The 15071-nt window shown below is 40.2% G+C and overlaps 2 protein-coding genes across 4 annotated transcripts; both read right to left on the bottom strand.

Moving 5' to 3' along the window:
• Nucleotides 1-604: 604 nt before the first annotated feature.
• On the bottom strand, nucleotides 605-5662 carry usp21 (ubiquitin specific peptidase 21). Of its 2 annotated transcripts, XM_034088103.2 has the most exons (11): nucleotides 5506-5662; nucleotides 4992-5048; nucleotides 4379-4496; nucleotides 4175-4289; nucleotides 3812-3931; nucleotides 3652-3716; nucleotides 3365-3552; nucleotides 2512-2590; nucleotides 2304-2411; nucleotides 1896-2010; nucleotides 605-1304 (listed from the first exon to the last, which is right to left on the bottom strand). In XM_034088103.2, exons 1-11 carry the CDS (start codon nucleotides 5659-5661, stop codon nucleotides 1214-1216), a joined length of 1212 nt encoding a protein of 403 aa, XP_033943994.1. In that variant the 5' UTR covers nucleotide 5662; the 3' UTR covers nucleotides 605-1213. The 2 variants fall into 2 exon arrangements, with proteins under 2 accessions (XP_033943994.1, XP_033943995.1); XM_034088104.2 differs by lacking the exon at nucleotides 4992-5048.
• An 897-nt stretch (nucleotides 5663-6559) lies between these two features.
• Nucleotides 6560-14928, bottom strand: arhgef3l (Rho guanine nucleotide exchange factor (GEF) 3, like). Of its 2 annotated transcripts, XM_034088083.2 has the most exons (13): nucleotides 14747-14928; nucleotides 14458-14506; nucleotides 14290-14340; nucleotides 13673-13729; nucleotides 13396-13503; nucleotides 13151-13309; nucleotides 12802-12864; nucleotides 12392-12488; nucleotides 11803-11879; nucleotides 11359-11616; nucleotides 10151-10321; nucleotides 7555-7747; nucleotides 6560-7080 (listed from the first exon to the last, which is right to left on the bottom strand). In XM_034088083.2, the coding sequence occupies exons 1-13, from the start codon at nucleotides 14782-14784 to the stop codon at nucleotides 6833-6835; spliced, it is 1569 nt and encodes a 522-aa protein (XP_033943974.1). In that variant the 5' UTR covers nucleotides 14785-14928; the 3' UTR covers nucleotides 6560-6832. The 2 variants fall into 2 exon arrangements, with proteins under 2 accessions (XP_033943974.1, XP_033943976.1); XM_034088085.1 differs by lacking the exon at nucleotides 14747-14928 and having other exon boundaries at nucleotides 14290-14356.
• Nucleotides 14929-15071: the final 143 nt, after the last annotated feature.

Raw genomic sequence — 15071 nt, 5'->3', positions numbered from 1 at the left:
AGCCAATTTCCTGCCATAACTCCACAGTCCACAAACAAACTTTGTGGACTGTATTTACATTTACAAATGCCCTATGATTCACTAGCAGACACCGTGTGGTTTGCAAATATAAAACACTACCTAATAAACCAATTCATTTTGTTTTGCAAATTAAAACCGTAACTCTCAAACACATTACATTTTTCTAATAAATAATGTTTCGGAAACAAATACAGCATAGGTCTTACTGTCCCTACTGTTCTGTTTGCTTACAATTAATTGAATGACAATAACGGCAAAGCATATTAAGCCTGTGTTAATAACCTAATATGTATTTATAATTAAATTATTAATTTAATCTCTTATTCATAACAGTATATATATATTTGTATTGGTAAATAAACCTATCAACCCCTAAAAGATAATTGTTCCTACAAAAACAATTAATTGGTGCACCTTCTTTAATATATTTGTGTGAATAATTAATGTCCTTTAGCTTTGTACACTGTCCCCTGGAAATCTGGGTGTTTCTTTAATTGTAATTGATTGCTCAGATGCTTTCAGTGGTCTTTTATTGATGTTTCAAAAATCAATTATGCATTACATTCAATTGTGTCATTTGAGACACAAATGTAAAAAAAATATATACATACATTTATATAAACATAGAAATTATAATTCTATTGGAGGGAAAAACAGTCCACAATGTTTTCAAGTTTCAGGGTTAACTGTCAGAGGAAACATACACTACAGACCTTTTCATTTTGAATCATGTGCCCTTTATTATCACAAAGTTAAATGAAATGCCACTATATTGGGTCATCACTTGTTGCCTATTTGTATTCTACCAAATATGTATTTTTGTTTATTTCGGTTTATTTCACAAGCATGAATCATAATTATTTAACATCAGGAGCTATGCATTGTGTGCAAGTTCACCGCTCACTCCTGCCTGAGAAGTAGGGCAGACACTCTTAAGGCTGAAGTGTGTCTGAGCTGCCTCTGTCTCTCACTGAGACTCTTCAAAAGCATCTCCATGATTCAGGAGGGGAGATTGCCTCGTCAAGCTTTCCTTAAAGTGAGCATGGCGTCTCCCTCATCCTCCACAGAGATTATTTGAGGGCATGCTCATTGAGATTGAGCTGCCCATAGATGCCAGCACTGCTGCTTCTATTTGTTTCTATGGACACTGGAGGTTGCTCTGATTGGCTGCTTGGCTCAGCCAGTGTCGGGTCTATTTCCTGATGGTGGTACTGTTGCTGCGCTGGTAGAACAGCACATAGGCTTGATTGGTCTGAAGCTGGTTCTCTGAGACTGGAGTAACACTGTAGTTGGGAAGATGGAAATAAATCATGAGAAACAGTTCCAGGTTTATATTAGTAAACGGTAGTGTAATGTAATGAAGTTCATTTACTTTATTTAAGTACGATTTGAGGGTATTTGTACTTTACCTAAATATTTTCATTGTATGCTACTTTATACTACTACATTTTGTAGGACAATAATGTACCTTTTGTACATTTTTCTCACAGCTTCAGGTACTAGTTACCTTACAGATACACATAATTAGCCAATACAAAATACAAATCAACTAATAAATAAACATGTACCCAGCAGCAGTATATAAATAATTAAAATTAGCTCCACCTTTACCAGCCGAGATGAACTGATTAATGCAATAATATACTTAATCAAGTAACTTAATGTATGATTTTTAAAAGGGCCAATATGCATGACAAATATATTTACTTGTGGTACTTTATTTGTATGACAATAAGTAAAACATCCCAGTACTTCTACTAGCACTTGAGATGTCTCAATACAGATGATACTGACACAGCAGGCTCTTGTACATAGACAATGCTGTTTGCAGGGCATTATAAAACAACATTATTTGTGTGCAGGACGTTTCTCACCTGGAGTCGTTGTAGAAGCACCAACCATTTTCATCCGAACAGCAGGCTGTGTAGTGGCCCATGTTCACTGTGCCAGCATGGTTACATATTGCATATAAATCATACAGAACTGGACCTGTGGGGACATACAGAGATAATATGACTTATCTATTCAATTTATGAGAACTGATCAGTTTCAATTATGTAAACAATGAAAACGTCTACTTATTGTTACAAATAGTCTAGAACTTAATTATCAAACAAAGAGTAACACAGGATGACTGGATAAGATGTTGAATACATGCCGATATGTCCTTATTACCATTTAACAGTAACATTCATGATTGCATGTAAAAGGAAGTAATTCATAGATGGTTGAATACATTAGACATAACAAGGATAATCTAAAGAAAGGTTTTGTTTGGTTACCACAGTCGACAGGCCCGTAGCGTCCGAGGTCCAGGTTAGTGAGAGGGAAGGACACATACACTGTGCTTTTACTGATAGACCAGCGAGATGTGGTGAAACGGTTCAGATCTGATCGAGACTGTTAAGTACCATCATAAAGTCATGTACTAAATCATCACCTGCTCATAACAAGCTTAATACACTGAGTAAGAGCTGTGGTCAAGGATACGTATCACAATAACCTGGGGAAACCTCTGGATGGAAAGCTGCTTGGTGCACTCAGTGTGCCTGTTACACCTTTCACACATCTGAAATCACAAAAACAAACACCTCAACATTTTAAAACATTTCAAAAATACACAAGGTCCATTGTCATTAGCTATTTGTTTAAAAAAGTTAATAACAATTATCTGGAATATTGATGAAAGTATTTTAATTTTTTTCCCCAGTACTGTTATTTGACTTCTTGTTTGCATTACACTTTTATTGATACAGTAGTGAGTAAAGCAATATAAGTCAGGTAGTACTAGTTAGTCCTAACTTTGTCAATCTGTTTAGAAAGTTTAAGTATTTTTTAATACTTTTTAAATATGCATTTATTCTCAGACCTTCATTCAAACTCTGGTCTTCGAAAGGATTTTAAATCATCTCACTGTAATCATTTTAAATATCAATATATCATGACATGCAACAGTATATCATGACATGCAACAGTTTGAAATCAAATAAAAAATTACTTCATTATATGTCTACAGTACTTTTTTTGTTTTATATTTCCATTTGACCGGTGTCACATTTATATTTCCATTACCCATCATAGTACGTTTTTGTTTACTTTGTTTTTCCATTGACACAGCATAAGCCCTTTGGCTTCATGTGCACATATAAATAAAATAAATAAGGATAAAAGTAAGAACAATGATTGATATAGATAAGAGTACAAAAGGTGTAGGCTACAGATGGACACAAATCCAGTTTTGGAACAAACCATTCCCAGGTTACAGTGCCTTATTCATTGACCTTTCACCCCAAAATGTGAGACACGTCAATCAATTGTGATCCATTACTTTGTGTCAACCTACAGGGGAATTGTCCTTGTCCAGTTTCTCCTCCTGAGAGAAGAGCTCCAGGCACTCCCTCAGTGTGACCTGCCCAGAGGAGCTCCTCTTGGGGATGGGCAGCGACAGATCACAGAACACGTCGAATGTGTTGGAGGAGTGGGAGCACACGGAGCAATGCAGCGAGCTCCTCAGCTGGCCCGAAAACAGGTCTATGAGGGGGGGGGGGGGAATTACCAGAGGGTTGCCTTAATTTAATTTATTTTGAGGATTATTCTGATGGATCACGATGACTGCATTGCTTTCCTTACCTACTATTCTGCTGTCATCTCTCTCCAAGTGTTTCTTCCACATGGCAGCGGCCTCTTCTGAAATCCTAAAGGAAAACAAGACATGCGTGAAAAAGAGATGTGATCACATGAAGACTTTAAAGTTTTAAGGACAGAATCTTTCCCACATAAATATACAAACCTAAATCTGGCAAATGTTTGCTCAGGCTCCTTTCCTGTTCTTCGAACATAGGGTCTGCGATTGATTTCTGTGTGCAGCTTGTCCAATAGGAACCTGAGGAACTCCTGTGCATCCTGTTGACTGGGTTAAACACAGAGGACAAACTCCTTATTGTCACTAATTAAGGAAGCTATTTATATATGAACTCTGCTTCAAATCCAATCTATACACGTTATAGGAGAGTAAACATTGAATTGAAATGGTTTACTGTTCTTGTCTTGTCCTTGAAACAGTTGTGCTGATGCACACATGGATATTGTATTGCATTTAAGTCTAATGGAAAGACAACCTTGAGGGAAAGAGAAACATCATCTTTATTCTCACCTGTATCCACTGAAGTAAGGCACCGCATCTTTAAAAATGTTGTAAAACTGTCGTGGGTTTACGACTCTGTCCCCTTCATTTACATCCCAAAGGCCTGACAGCACCTGAGAGAAGGCTGGCACAGGGAGACAAAGAGCAATAACAAATGAGTACAAATGAAAACATAGCAGGAAGAGGAGGCAACGACAGGAGAGAGGAACCTACCTTCCATGAGTTTAGTCTCCTCTTTGGAGAACTTGTCATTCCTGTAGGACTTGAGGAGGCTGTAGTCCCGAAGGCCACGCGTGTGAGACAAGCATTGAACTACTGCGTTCAGGAAGCACTAAGTTGAAGACAAAGCAAAAGGGAAAGTGAGCTTGTTATGGCAAAATGTATTTTTAGTTAGCCATAAAGGACTTTCATTAAAGGTGGGGTAGGTAAGTTTCAGAAACCGGCTCGAGATACACTTTTTGTTATATTCCATGGAATGCTCTTAACATCCCGATAGCAATGAATATCTTAAGTGCTTTGACAAAAAATCCATAAAAAAATGTCATCTGTAGAAGCCGTAATACTGTAAAAAGTACAACCAATACTTTTAGCCGGGCCGGCTAAACGGATTGGATGGCCTACCTGCCTGTCAGCCTTCCATCGGGGCACAAACTTATCTCGTGCCCTCATTGGTCATGTGCGCGTTCGTGTGTGTTGGAGGAGGGGCTCTATAAGGAAGTGGCAGATTTTCTCCGGTTGTGTATTTTCAAATTCTAGCGATCTCGAGCCGGTTTCTCAAACTTACCTACCCCACCTTTAAGGCCACAATGCATTACTAAGCACTTACTGTATTTCCTATGTTTTTAAGGCCAACTCTTCCACTTCCTACGGTGAGCTTCTCTTTCTGGGGAAAAATGACAACACAAGAAGCTATTGACCCGAACTTTGTCTTCAAGTATACACCCTATTTACATTTTTGTACACGTGTGTCCAGGTGCATATTTGCCCTGTTATTTCACCCCTGGCTGTGTCTGTAAACCATGCTACTTTTCTCTCTGTCTTAACCCTGCCGTGTCAGTGAATGTACAGCATTGGTAGTACAGATTTAGCCTCCTTATCCCAACAGCATAACAAGAGAGGCTAAAAGGAGGTCAGCCTGAAGCATTCATCCTATTAGAGACCAAGGAGTGCTGACAGCTGCTTAAACACGTGTGTGTCAGCGTGTACTATCCATTAATTATTTTTCACAATCTCGATCTGTTTATGTTTTTCTCTCCAGTGTCCCGAATTCGACCTTTAAGTGCAAGACTTAAAGGTTTTACCATACATCAAGCGTATATGCTTTGTTGTGTTTTTCTCACCTCGTTGTCGGTGACCAGAAGCAGGCCCATCAGTGAGGTGTAGAGGACAGAATGGGAGATGTCAGCCGTCTCTCGCTGCAGGCCCTTCTGGGAGACAAGGGTTCGACACAGGGCCTCACAAGACCCCTCAGTATTGACACCACTAGCTCCGGGCATCCTATTTTACTACACTTTGGAAGCGTGTATTGTGTCTCCTAGGACGTAAAGAAGGGCTTCCTAAAAAGAAAAACGCCAGGCGGTTGCACCACCTCTGTTTATTCGCAGGCAGTGTTAAAGGTGAGCAGACTGTGATTGTAGTTCATAAGAAAGTCCTCTTTTTTTCCAGGGAAATGACAAGGCGTGTCATTAACAGCTGAGGGGGAAATAACAGGGTTGATTTGTGAATGAGAATCCCTTAAAGGTAAATCCTTATTTTGAATAGATCTATCTTGCAATTCCCTCTCATATTTACAGCTTGCAGAACAGCTAGGAAAGTCAAGGTCTGACAGATACCTCAATGCATCCAGATATAAACATATCAGGTTCAGGGCACATCTTTACAAAGAGAGGTCAATTCTAGAGAACTCCCATCAAGTGCACATTACCTTAAGAATATACAACATGAAACAGAATATGCAGAATCTCACAACAAAGGTATGTTTTGATCCGCTGTCGCAGCTAGCTAAATCATTGTTGTTAGGCGTAGATAAATGGTACAATCTTGTAAACAAAGTAATTGTGAAAATCATTTTTGACAAACATGGCAGCATTAGTAAAATCATAAAAGCAGTTTTGACTCACCTGTTTATTTGGTCACTCTATCTGTGGACAAACTGTCCCAACCAAACTGTTCCCATCACCTGCTGAGCTGTTAAAAATGCATAAGGGCACGGCTACTGTTTCACTGTGTATTGAAGGCTAGAACTGAAAGTCTACCTCTGTCCTGCCCTGTCACCGGTGTCAGAGAGAGAGGGGGAGAGGGAGGGAGGATAATCATCACTAATCTTGTCTTTGTGGATCTTGTTAGCTATACTTAGATAATTGTTTGCGGACTTTGCCATGTGTACTTCAGAAAAACATTCAAGTGTCAGTTTATTTATTAAAAAATTAAACAGAAAGAATCTATGAAAACATTTTACACTGTGAATTGACAAAATACTGTTCTTAAGCTGTACAGTTATCATCACCACAAATACACAATACTTCAGCAAATGCAAGAAAATACAAAATCCATGCAGGAAATTCTATATGTCTGTCCAAGCACAATGGTCTTTCACTAACAGTCCATATTTTATTTTCTCCAATGTCAATGTACAGATAGAAAGACACTCCCCGGGCCTCCTGGTCTTCAGCGACTGTTATGGTCGGCCAAGTCTGTGTCCGAGCTGAGGCTGAGGTCGGCTATGTGACACAGGATGGGGTCGGGGGGGAGGCAGAGCTGTGACTGGCTGCTCAGAGAGGTCCTGTCCCGGGACTGGACGATGGCCCGCCGCAGACAGGTGATCCACTGCTGTTTGCTGAAGGAGTCGTTGGCCTGCAGGCTGTAAGGGTGAGCTTTGGAGCGCCCCCTGCTGCTCACACGGAAACAGTTCTTCACTTGGAGATAGAGAGATGGAGGAGAGCAGGGAGTAAATTAAGTGGAAGTACATTTGTCGGTTTCACTTCAAGAAATGTGGCATTGATTTCTCTGTATCTATAGGCTTTGTTGTAGCCAAAATTGAATGTTTAATCCTCATTTTGCCAGAAACATGGCAAAACGTATATATAATAACAATAATAATAATCAATATAAAAATAACAGCTCAAATAATTGCTGAAACAATTGATCATTTAATCAATAGAACAAAAATCGTTTTGACTTTGGTCGATACCAACTATATGCTGGTCATAGATTCTAAATAAAGACCACTTAATACTTTCCTGGTATATCTTTATATATTTAATATCTGCGGGTTTTGAACAAAGAAACTCAATGTTACTTTGTGAATGTGAACTTGAAACTGAAAATTTTTTCATGTATAGTTTAATCCATAAATATATAAATATTGATCTATTTTATAAGTATGTTACCTTTGTCATTTCCTCCAGTAAAGGCTCCCCTGAAGGACCCCCCTCCACCAGGCTCCCCATCTGGGATCTCCTCCAGGTTTATCAAGTAATTGGGCAGAGGCTGTCTGTAGACATGAAACACCTGACCTCCATCTTTGTCCTCCGTCGGCCTGGATAGCACCAGGGCCAGCTCAAACAGGAATACATGCAGCCGCTAACAGAGGACACACACATGCAAAGTCAGAGGTATGGCCTAACGGAAATATTTACTACAATATTTGAACAGCTATAAACAAAATGTAGGTCAAAATGCACCTATTAATCAGATATAATCTCATATCTTGGGCCAGGTAACAAAAGCAGATCATACACAGTGCAAGAATAAAGGGTAAGGTACAAGGTTTGTATACAAGGTTTGTATTAAGGGCAAAAGATAACAACCTTAAAGAGCCTGTGACAGCATCCCAACAACTGTTGTGCAATGAAATATTGGGCTACTAGTAATCTCGAACCGTCAATTTAAAAAAGAAAAAGCGATACCGTTCCGTTAAATATCAATAATTTCGAACATCGCGGGGAAATTCCTTCGACTCATTTTGAAGTTTTGGGGGAAGCCGGAAGTGACGTCAATGCGGGAACGCTTCGAGAGCCAAACACGGACAAAGTGTGTTGTTATGCGTAGAAATGGTGAATTACTGAGATTAGGCACGTTAATAACGTTTTAATGAAGTTGACTACAGTATATTCATATTTGTCAGTGCTTTCATGTCAATTCGGCGAACATAAACATAAATGATCGTGGTGAAGATGATGATTACATTAGGATTAAAAATCGGGAGTGAGAGCTGCTGAATTTCCTCCCGTCGGATGTGATATCAAAACAAATCGATTATTTTTGTAGTTGTAAACTCAAGTGGATGAAACTACATATGATACATTAAATGATGAGTGAGGATGATGATTACAAATCGTTTGTTTGAGCCGGTCTACATTTCCTGATGAGAAAACAAACCGATGCTTTTTGTAGTTATAGTACACCAACAACATGGATTAAACGTGTGTTTTTTTTTACCACAATGTTGGGGAAATTAATGGATAAAATGCACAGATTATTATTATTATTCCCACTCCGATCGGGACACTAGGTCCACCGTTTCCCCGCAGCGAGGCTCCCCCCGTTGACAGTTTACGTGGGCTGGGTGCAGTGGCGGACTGCCTGGCCATCGGGACGAATCCCGATGGGCCGGTACCGAAGTGGGCTGGTCGGATAAGTAACTAGCACATCCCCCATAGGCGGCGCGTGAGGCTCAGGTTTGAGAAGGCTAAATAACTTCTTTTACCTGACGCTGCCCGCCTCCGGCGTCTATAGAAAAGAGATCAACTCGGTGTGCGGAGTTTAAATATCTCAAGTCATATTACAGGATAAAGGAAATACAGTTTAAACTGCCATGCAGAGAAGACGCCGACGTGTCGCACTTATCATTCATATCACACTGATATCACATCATCAATCAGATCATCGATCATATAATATCATAATATATCATATATTTTCTTATCTGAGTCAGCTTGCAGCCTCATCTGGCCGTGCAACACTCACAGTGACACAGACTGTATGCAGAAGTATTATTTAACACATTATGTTGACGAAACACTCGAGACAAATGTAATTAAAGTCAGATCCACTCGTGTCTTAGACGTGAACGCGCTCTCAGCTGGAGGGAGAAACCCTGGCTTGATTTACCGAGTTGATAACCAGCGTCGTAGGACCACTTAGCGAGATCTAGTTTGTTGTTGTTAGTTAGTTTGTTACTCAAACATATCCAGGGTCTGTTGAACTGGCTTCGTAGTACAGGGCACAGGTGGCTAGCAGCGCTAATGTCAAAGACACAGACATTATACATTATATTTGTATTTTACCAGGATGCAGTGACACAAATATGTACATATTTACATTTACTATCTACAGCACCCGCCGCCCCTGACATCCCCCACTCCCCCCGTTGACAATTTACTAGCGGTACCGAAGTGGGCCGGTCGAGAGTCCCGGGATGATTTTTAGTCCCAGTCCACCACTGGCTACATGACCATATGATCGCCCATATTGACGCACCTCATTCCTAAACTTCTAACAGATACAACATAAACCGATCCTTCAGCCTCATATGAGCTCTCAGACACGTTCAACATTAACCTGTCATCGCTGTCTGAGCTTGCTGCTGTGTGCGCCGTCGTGCGTTTACATCTGACTGTATATATATAAAGGTTTACATGCAGATGCTGGGATCCTGGACGGTGCAGCTGGAGCGCTGTGCCCGCAATGACGTCACCCATCATTTGGCGGGACTTGAAGAATCGGCGAGAAGATCCAGAAAATTGTCAACATTTAAGGGCAGATTAATGGTTATCAAAGTACAAATATCCAAAATCAGTTCAGTAACGGTTTTCAAGGGGACAATATTTACTCAAATTGATGGGTTTGGATGATGGGGGAAAACCGTGTCACAGGCTCTTTAAGTGAGGCAGAGAGAAGCAAAGGTCTGTATACAGAGTAAGTTATGTTCAGGTGCAAACAACAACTTCAGGATAACCAAAGGTCTATAAATAGAGGTGCTACCTGGCCCTTGTTGTTCTTGAGCTCTCCGTGGCAGTAGAGGAAGCGGGACAGCTGGATCTCTTGTAGTCTCTGGCTGTCTTCAATGTATGCGAGACCCCTCCTGTAGAACTGACACTCCGCCTCTCCGGTCTTCTTGTTGACCTCAGCCACGATGCTCTGGATTATGTCCAACTGAACACAACAGATAGTCTTAAATTAATGTATTTAAGGTGTACATTTAGAGTTGAGATCTGGATTTGATTAAGACATGTATATTTCAGCAAAGGAAGATATGTAATAGTAACATCCTGTTTGTGAGCCTTTAATGTCCACAGAATAATACTAAAGGCATTCAATCAAAAACTGTCTCCTTAACATATTTTTAAACTTATCATCCCTCAATAAATACAGATACAGACCATTTTATTTTTGTAACTATGATGTCAAATCACAGGATCACCGCAGTTCATGTTTCAGAAAACAATATCTTTTGCTACCATTTGGAGGCGCCAACGTGCAAAGTGTTTTACATTACGAAGGAACTACTAGCTAAAGCCGAATGCCTGGACTTCACAATTGTCAGTCTGATGGATTTCATTATAGGAGAAAAAAACCTAAAGGTTACAAAGCCTAAATGTAAAATATCTTAGGTCTTAATAATTTGTGTAAGTGTGTCCACAGTCAGCCAGACAAATGTTGTGTCTAGTACTACTAATACAGACATTTTAACCACTATAAACATCCACTCTGCAGTCTCTGGAGAAGCCTTTAAAAAAAAAAACTGAAGACCCATCTTTTTACTTTGGCTTTTGTTTCTACTGGAGATGTGTGTGATGTGTTATGTTGTTATGTTTGTTCCTTTCGGGACTCTATGTGGTCTGTGTTTTTGTTTTTATGTTCATTTCTGCCTCATGTTGTTATTGAATTCATGCTTCTGTGGTCTTAATTTGAACTTGTGTTCTTTCTTGTGAAGCACTTTGAGAATTGTATTTCTGTGAAAGGTGCTATACTAAATACACTTATTATTATTATTATTATTATTATTATAGTAATTGTGAATATAATGAAATAGGCAATACGAGTATTTTTGTATTTTACAACATTTCAGCAAATTTCAAGAAAACACTGGTATATTTAAAGCAGCACACATCTTGCCTTAAAAGCCAAAGTATAGATAATATAGATCCTTTTAGAAAAAATGGACATGAATTTGTGTATCTCCAACTCACAGCATCAGGCAATGAGTCCTCATCCGGGTGCTCTGGAGGCGTGCACTTCTGTATCTCTTTCAACAGCAGGGGGTATTTCACCAAGCGGCTCCGAGGGAGATCCAGGAAGTTCCACAGGTCCAGTTTCCTGCTGAACGAGGACTCCTGGCACAGGCGCAGGAAGTGCTCCACCCGTTTCTCCTGCTTCTTCTGGTCCAGCAGGGCTTTAGCGCCCACCTGGTTACAGCAGTACGTAACATAGGCCTCAAGGCAAGGAAACTGCAGAGAGGAAGAGGGGAGGAGTGATGAGCAATGAGAAGAAACGTGCGGTGAGATAAAAAGCCAGACTGAACTCTGTGGCTCCGGTTTACAGAAGAACATGATACAGGAACTAGAGAGAGTGAAGGAGGCTGTGCCATTTTCTCTTATTCTCTATCAGTCCTTGGTAACCATGGAAATACTCACCCAGTCCATTAGAGTAGGCCCCACCTGCCCGACTGTCTTCTCTGATCCCCGCAGCCGCTCAAGTCGACTCAGAAGATCTGGTAGGAAATAAAAATACACTCAAACTGTTGTATTGATATTTGCACAATGAATACCAGGGTAAGTACAGCTCGGAGAGAGATGAACATTAAACTCCTTCATGTTCCTTCGCCTAAAAAAGCATAATCAGCAATCTCTCACTCAGTTATGCCAGGCATCTTTAATTAAATAAAGGAATGTTTTTAGAGGCTTTTTTTGTAGGTCTTTTTCAACACATCAATGTCACCACATTCACAAAATGTACTGTATGTCGACATCTGGGACATATTTGCTAAATCTATTGTGACAGTGTTCAATTCAGTGTTGGTCCACTGTCATGCATTTTATGAAAGAAAAACTATAATATTTGAATATACAGTGTGTGAAGTTAACAGATACAATAATGAAACAATGAAATCCAACAAGCGACAATATTTACCCAGATCTTTTATTTAGCTCTGAATGCCTTATACATGATTAGGAAACTAAGAGGCTGATAATGGAGAGAGTTCAAAGCAGAAACACGGTTTACCTTGATGGAGAGGAATGAGAGAGTCCAGTGTACCAAAGATCTGTCCACGCTCACTCTCTGTCAGGATGTCCAACTTCAGCATGGGCTCATAGTAAACCTTGTATCACACAGAGAACAGTAAGCAAAAGTACCTAAAGGAGAGAGTTAATGCAGCACCCTAAAGTGTGTCAAAGGGTGAAAAAGTGAAATCAGCAGAATGTGTTCTGATATAAAGTAATAGCACGGGAGGATTATGACTCAATGGTCCGATAGGCGCCTCGTACACATGCTTCGTGGTGGTTTTGTGTCTCTTTGCAATTTCTTTGTGGTCATCTCTTTGTAGTGGTTCAGGGCCTCTTTTCATCATGTGTCAGGGCCTGTATAGTAATAATTCCAGGGGTAAAATATGCTTTTATTTAGTGTACACGTACCTTCTTGACCAGACTGAGATCATCAATGAGTTGTCTCTCCCCCTGAGTCAGCTCATAGATCACCTGCAGAACAAACGTGAAAAACCAACATGTGAAATTACAGACGGACAGCATGAAACCTCACAGCTGATTGTTCTAAAAAGGAAGTTGAGCCTGGAGTGCCAGCTCACATCCTCTTTCATAATCATCGTGTTGGGTAGTGCTGCTTCATAGAGGGCTCACTAGTGGCACACTGCAACCACATTTCCCCTGCACGACCCACATACCCCGCAAAAACATTGCAATTAAAAGACCTGTGTTAGTTTAGTTTCTGCAGCTGGTCTAAGGTCAAACCCACTGCCCTTCGCACCTCTTGTCTTTTGATCTCCTTTGCAGTGAGGTCATGGCTCTCCACAGTGTCGCTCCAGCATTGGCTGTTGCGTCGGCGTGGAAACGACGAGGCCTTTGTGCGAGGGCGCAGGGCAGCCGGGGGCAAAGGTCGAGCCTCTGTACGAAAGCTAATAGACCGCTGTTGAAAAGAGCAGTGAACATTAACACCGTTAGCTTTTGTTTTTGTATAACAACAGGTATATGAATGTGTTTGTGCATTGTTACCGAAATGGACTGTCCTATGCGTTTCAGAGCAGGGGTCTTCACCGGGGTTATGACGCCTGTTAGGCTATTTGACTTCACCACAGGTTTCACCCTTTTATTACTGGGTTCCTAAAGTGAAATCAACATTAAAAACATACATTTCCAGCTTTTAATATTTAGACAAAATGGTCCACAAGCGTATCACAGTGCCATTATTCAAACCTTTACAGGTTGTACATTAGATTAATTTAAAATCACGTAACACACATCTGGCACCTGCACAGGAAGAACACCTTACCTCTGAATCCCTCATGTGCTCGGACATCATCTCATCATCCTCATCTTCCTCTTCATCCTGATAATGCATAACAGGTCACACAAAGGCTCAAAGTGAATTGAGAAAGACATGACGGTGTTCAGGAAAGAGAGATGTCGAGAGGGGTGAGATGTTGCATGGTGCAGATCTCTCATTTCCTGTGTGACTCTTTCAAAGAGGAAGAAGGTTGAAGCTGTGCTTCTATAGTAAATACAAGATGTCTGCCTGTTTTTGCCACACTAACCACATCAGCTGTAAATTCACTTAAGTGTCAGACTGAGATGTATTTAAATACCCACAGTAAAACAATTATCTTTGTGTGCAAGATAAAGATTACATCAAAAGGGTCATCTGAAAAAAAAGAAGCAAAATAACAGTTGCTAAAATGTAACATACGTCCTATAATCAACATTAAATGGAATTCAGAGAACCTTCTCTTCTCAACCACACAGCTGAAAATGTTCTGAATCATAACCGTCAGCTCTCAGCATTGTGGTCACAAAGGTAAGGTTGACTAACTTCCGCTAGTTACAGAGAGACTTCAGAAGAGATGTAAGATGAAGAGGCAGTTTATATGGTGCGTGTCAGATATGCCTCACCTCGTTGATTCTGATCGCAGGTCCAGGTGCCGGGTCTTGTTTTCTCTTTTTCTATAAAAGCAGGAATCTATGTTAAATGAATATTATTGGTTTTAAGAAGAGTGCACATCTGGGTTTAGAATAAAATAATGGCCTTAAAAAAAATGAATTGGATGTTGGGTGACTTACCCCGGCATGGTCACAGGGGATAGAGTGTGCCTCCCCTTGGGCTGTGGACCTTAAAAAAAGGGCAGAACCAAACAGCCACTCAGTTATCTTCTTTTACCTGAGATACATCTCATCACTAACACACAACACTAAATAGCTGAGTAAGTCATAGTATCATATGACTACTTGACTTATTTAGCAGATATGTGCTACAAGTTATATCAAAAGACATTGAAAGAAAGGTAACTGAACAATATCAACGGGTTAAGATTTGAAACCAGATGAAGTCGACTGTAAAAGGGTATCATACCAGGAAGTCCTCGTTTCAACTGTCTCCTCCACTTCCATCTTGTCTTCAATGCATCTTCACAGAAACATTACACATTCCCAAAATGAGAGGTTCAAATAATCCAAATTCACTCCGGTCTCTTCTACGTTTGTGTAACTCTGAGCGAGTTGTTTGCAGGAAGCTTGTCAGAGTTAAGTGCACTCCTTCCTCTTCACTTTCTTCCTCATCTCGCACCCGACCACATCCTTTAGGGCTGCTCATTTTCATGCACCGGCTCATCACAGAGGGTTTAAAATGTGACTTATTGAATATAATTTAATTTTGTTAACAAATAAAATCACATTTT

This window comes from Pseudochaenichthys georgianus, chromosome 7 (assembly GCF_902827115.2).
Source record: "Pseudochaenichthys georgianus chromosome 7, fPseGeo1.2, whole genome shotgun sequence".
Taxonomy (NCBI): Eukaryota; Metazoa; Chordata; class Actinopteri; order Perciformes; family Channichthyidae; genus Pseudochaenichthys; species Pseudochaenichthys georgianus.
The sequence above is the reverse complement of the archived record's forward strand: the minus strand, read 5'-3'. Positions and strand labels throughout refer to the sequence as shown.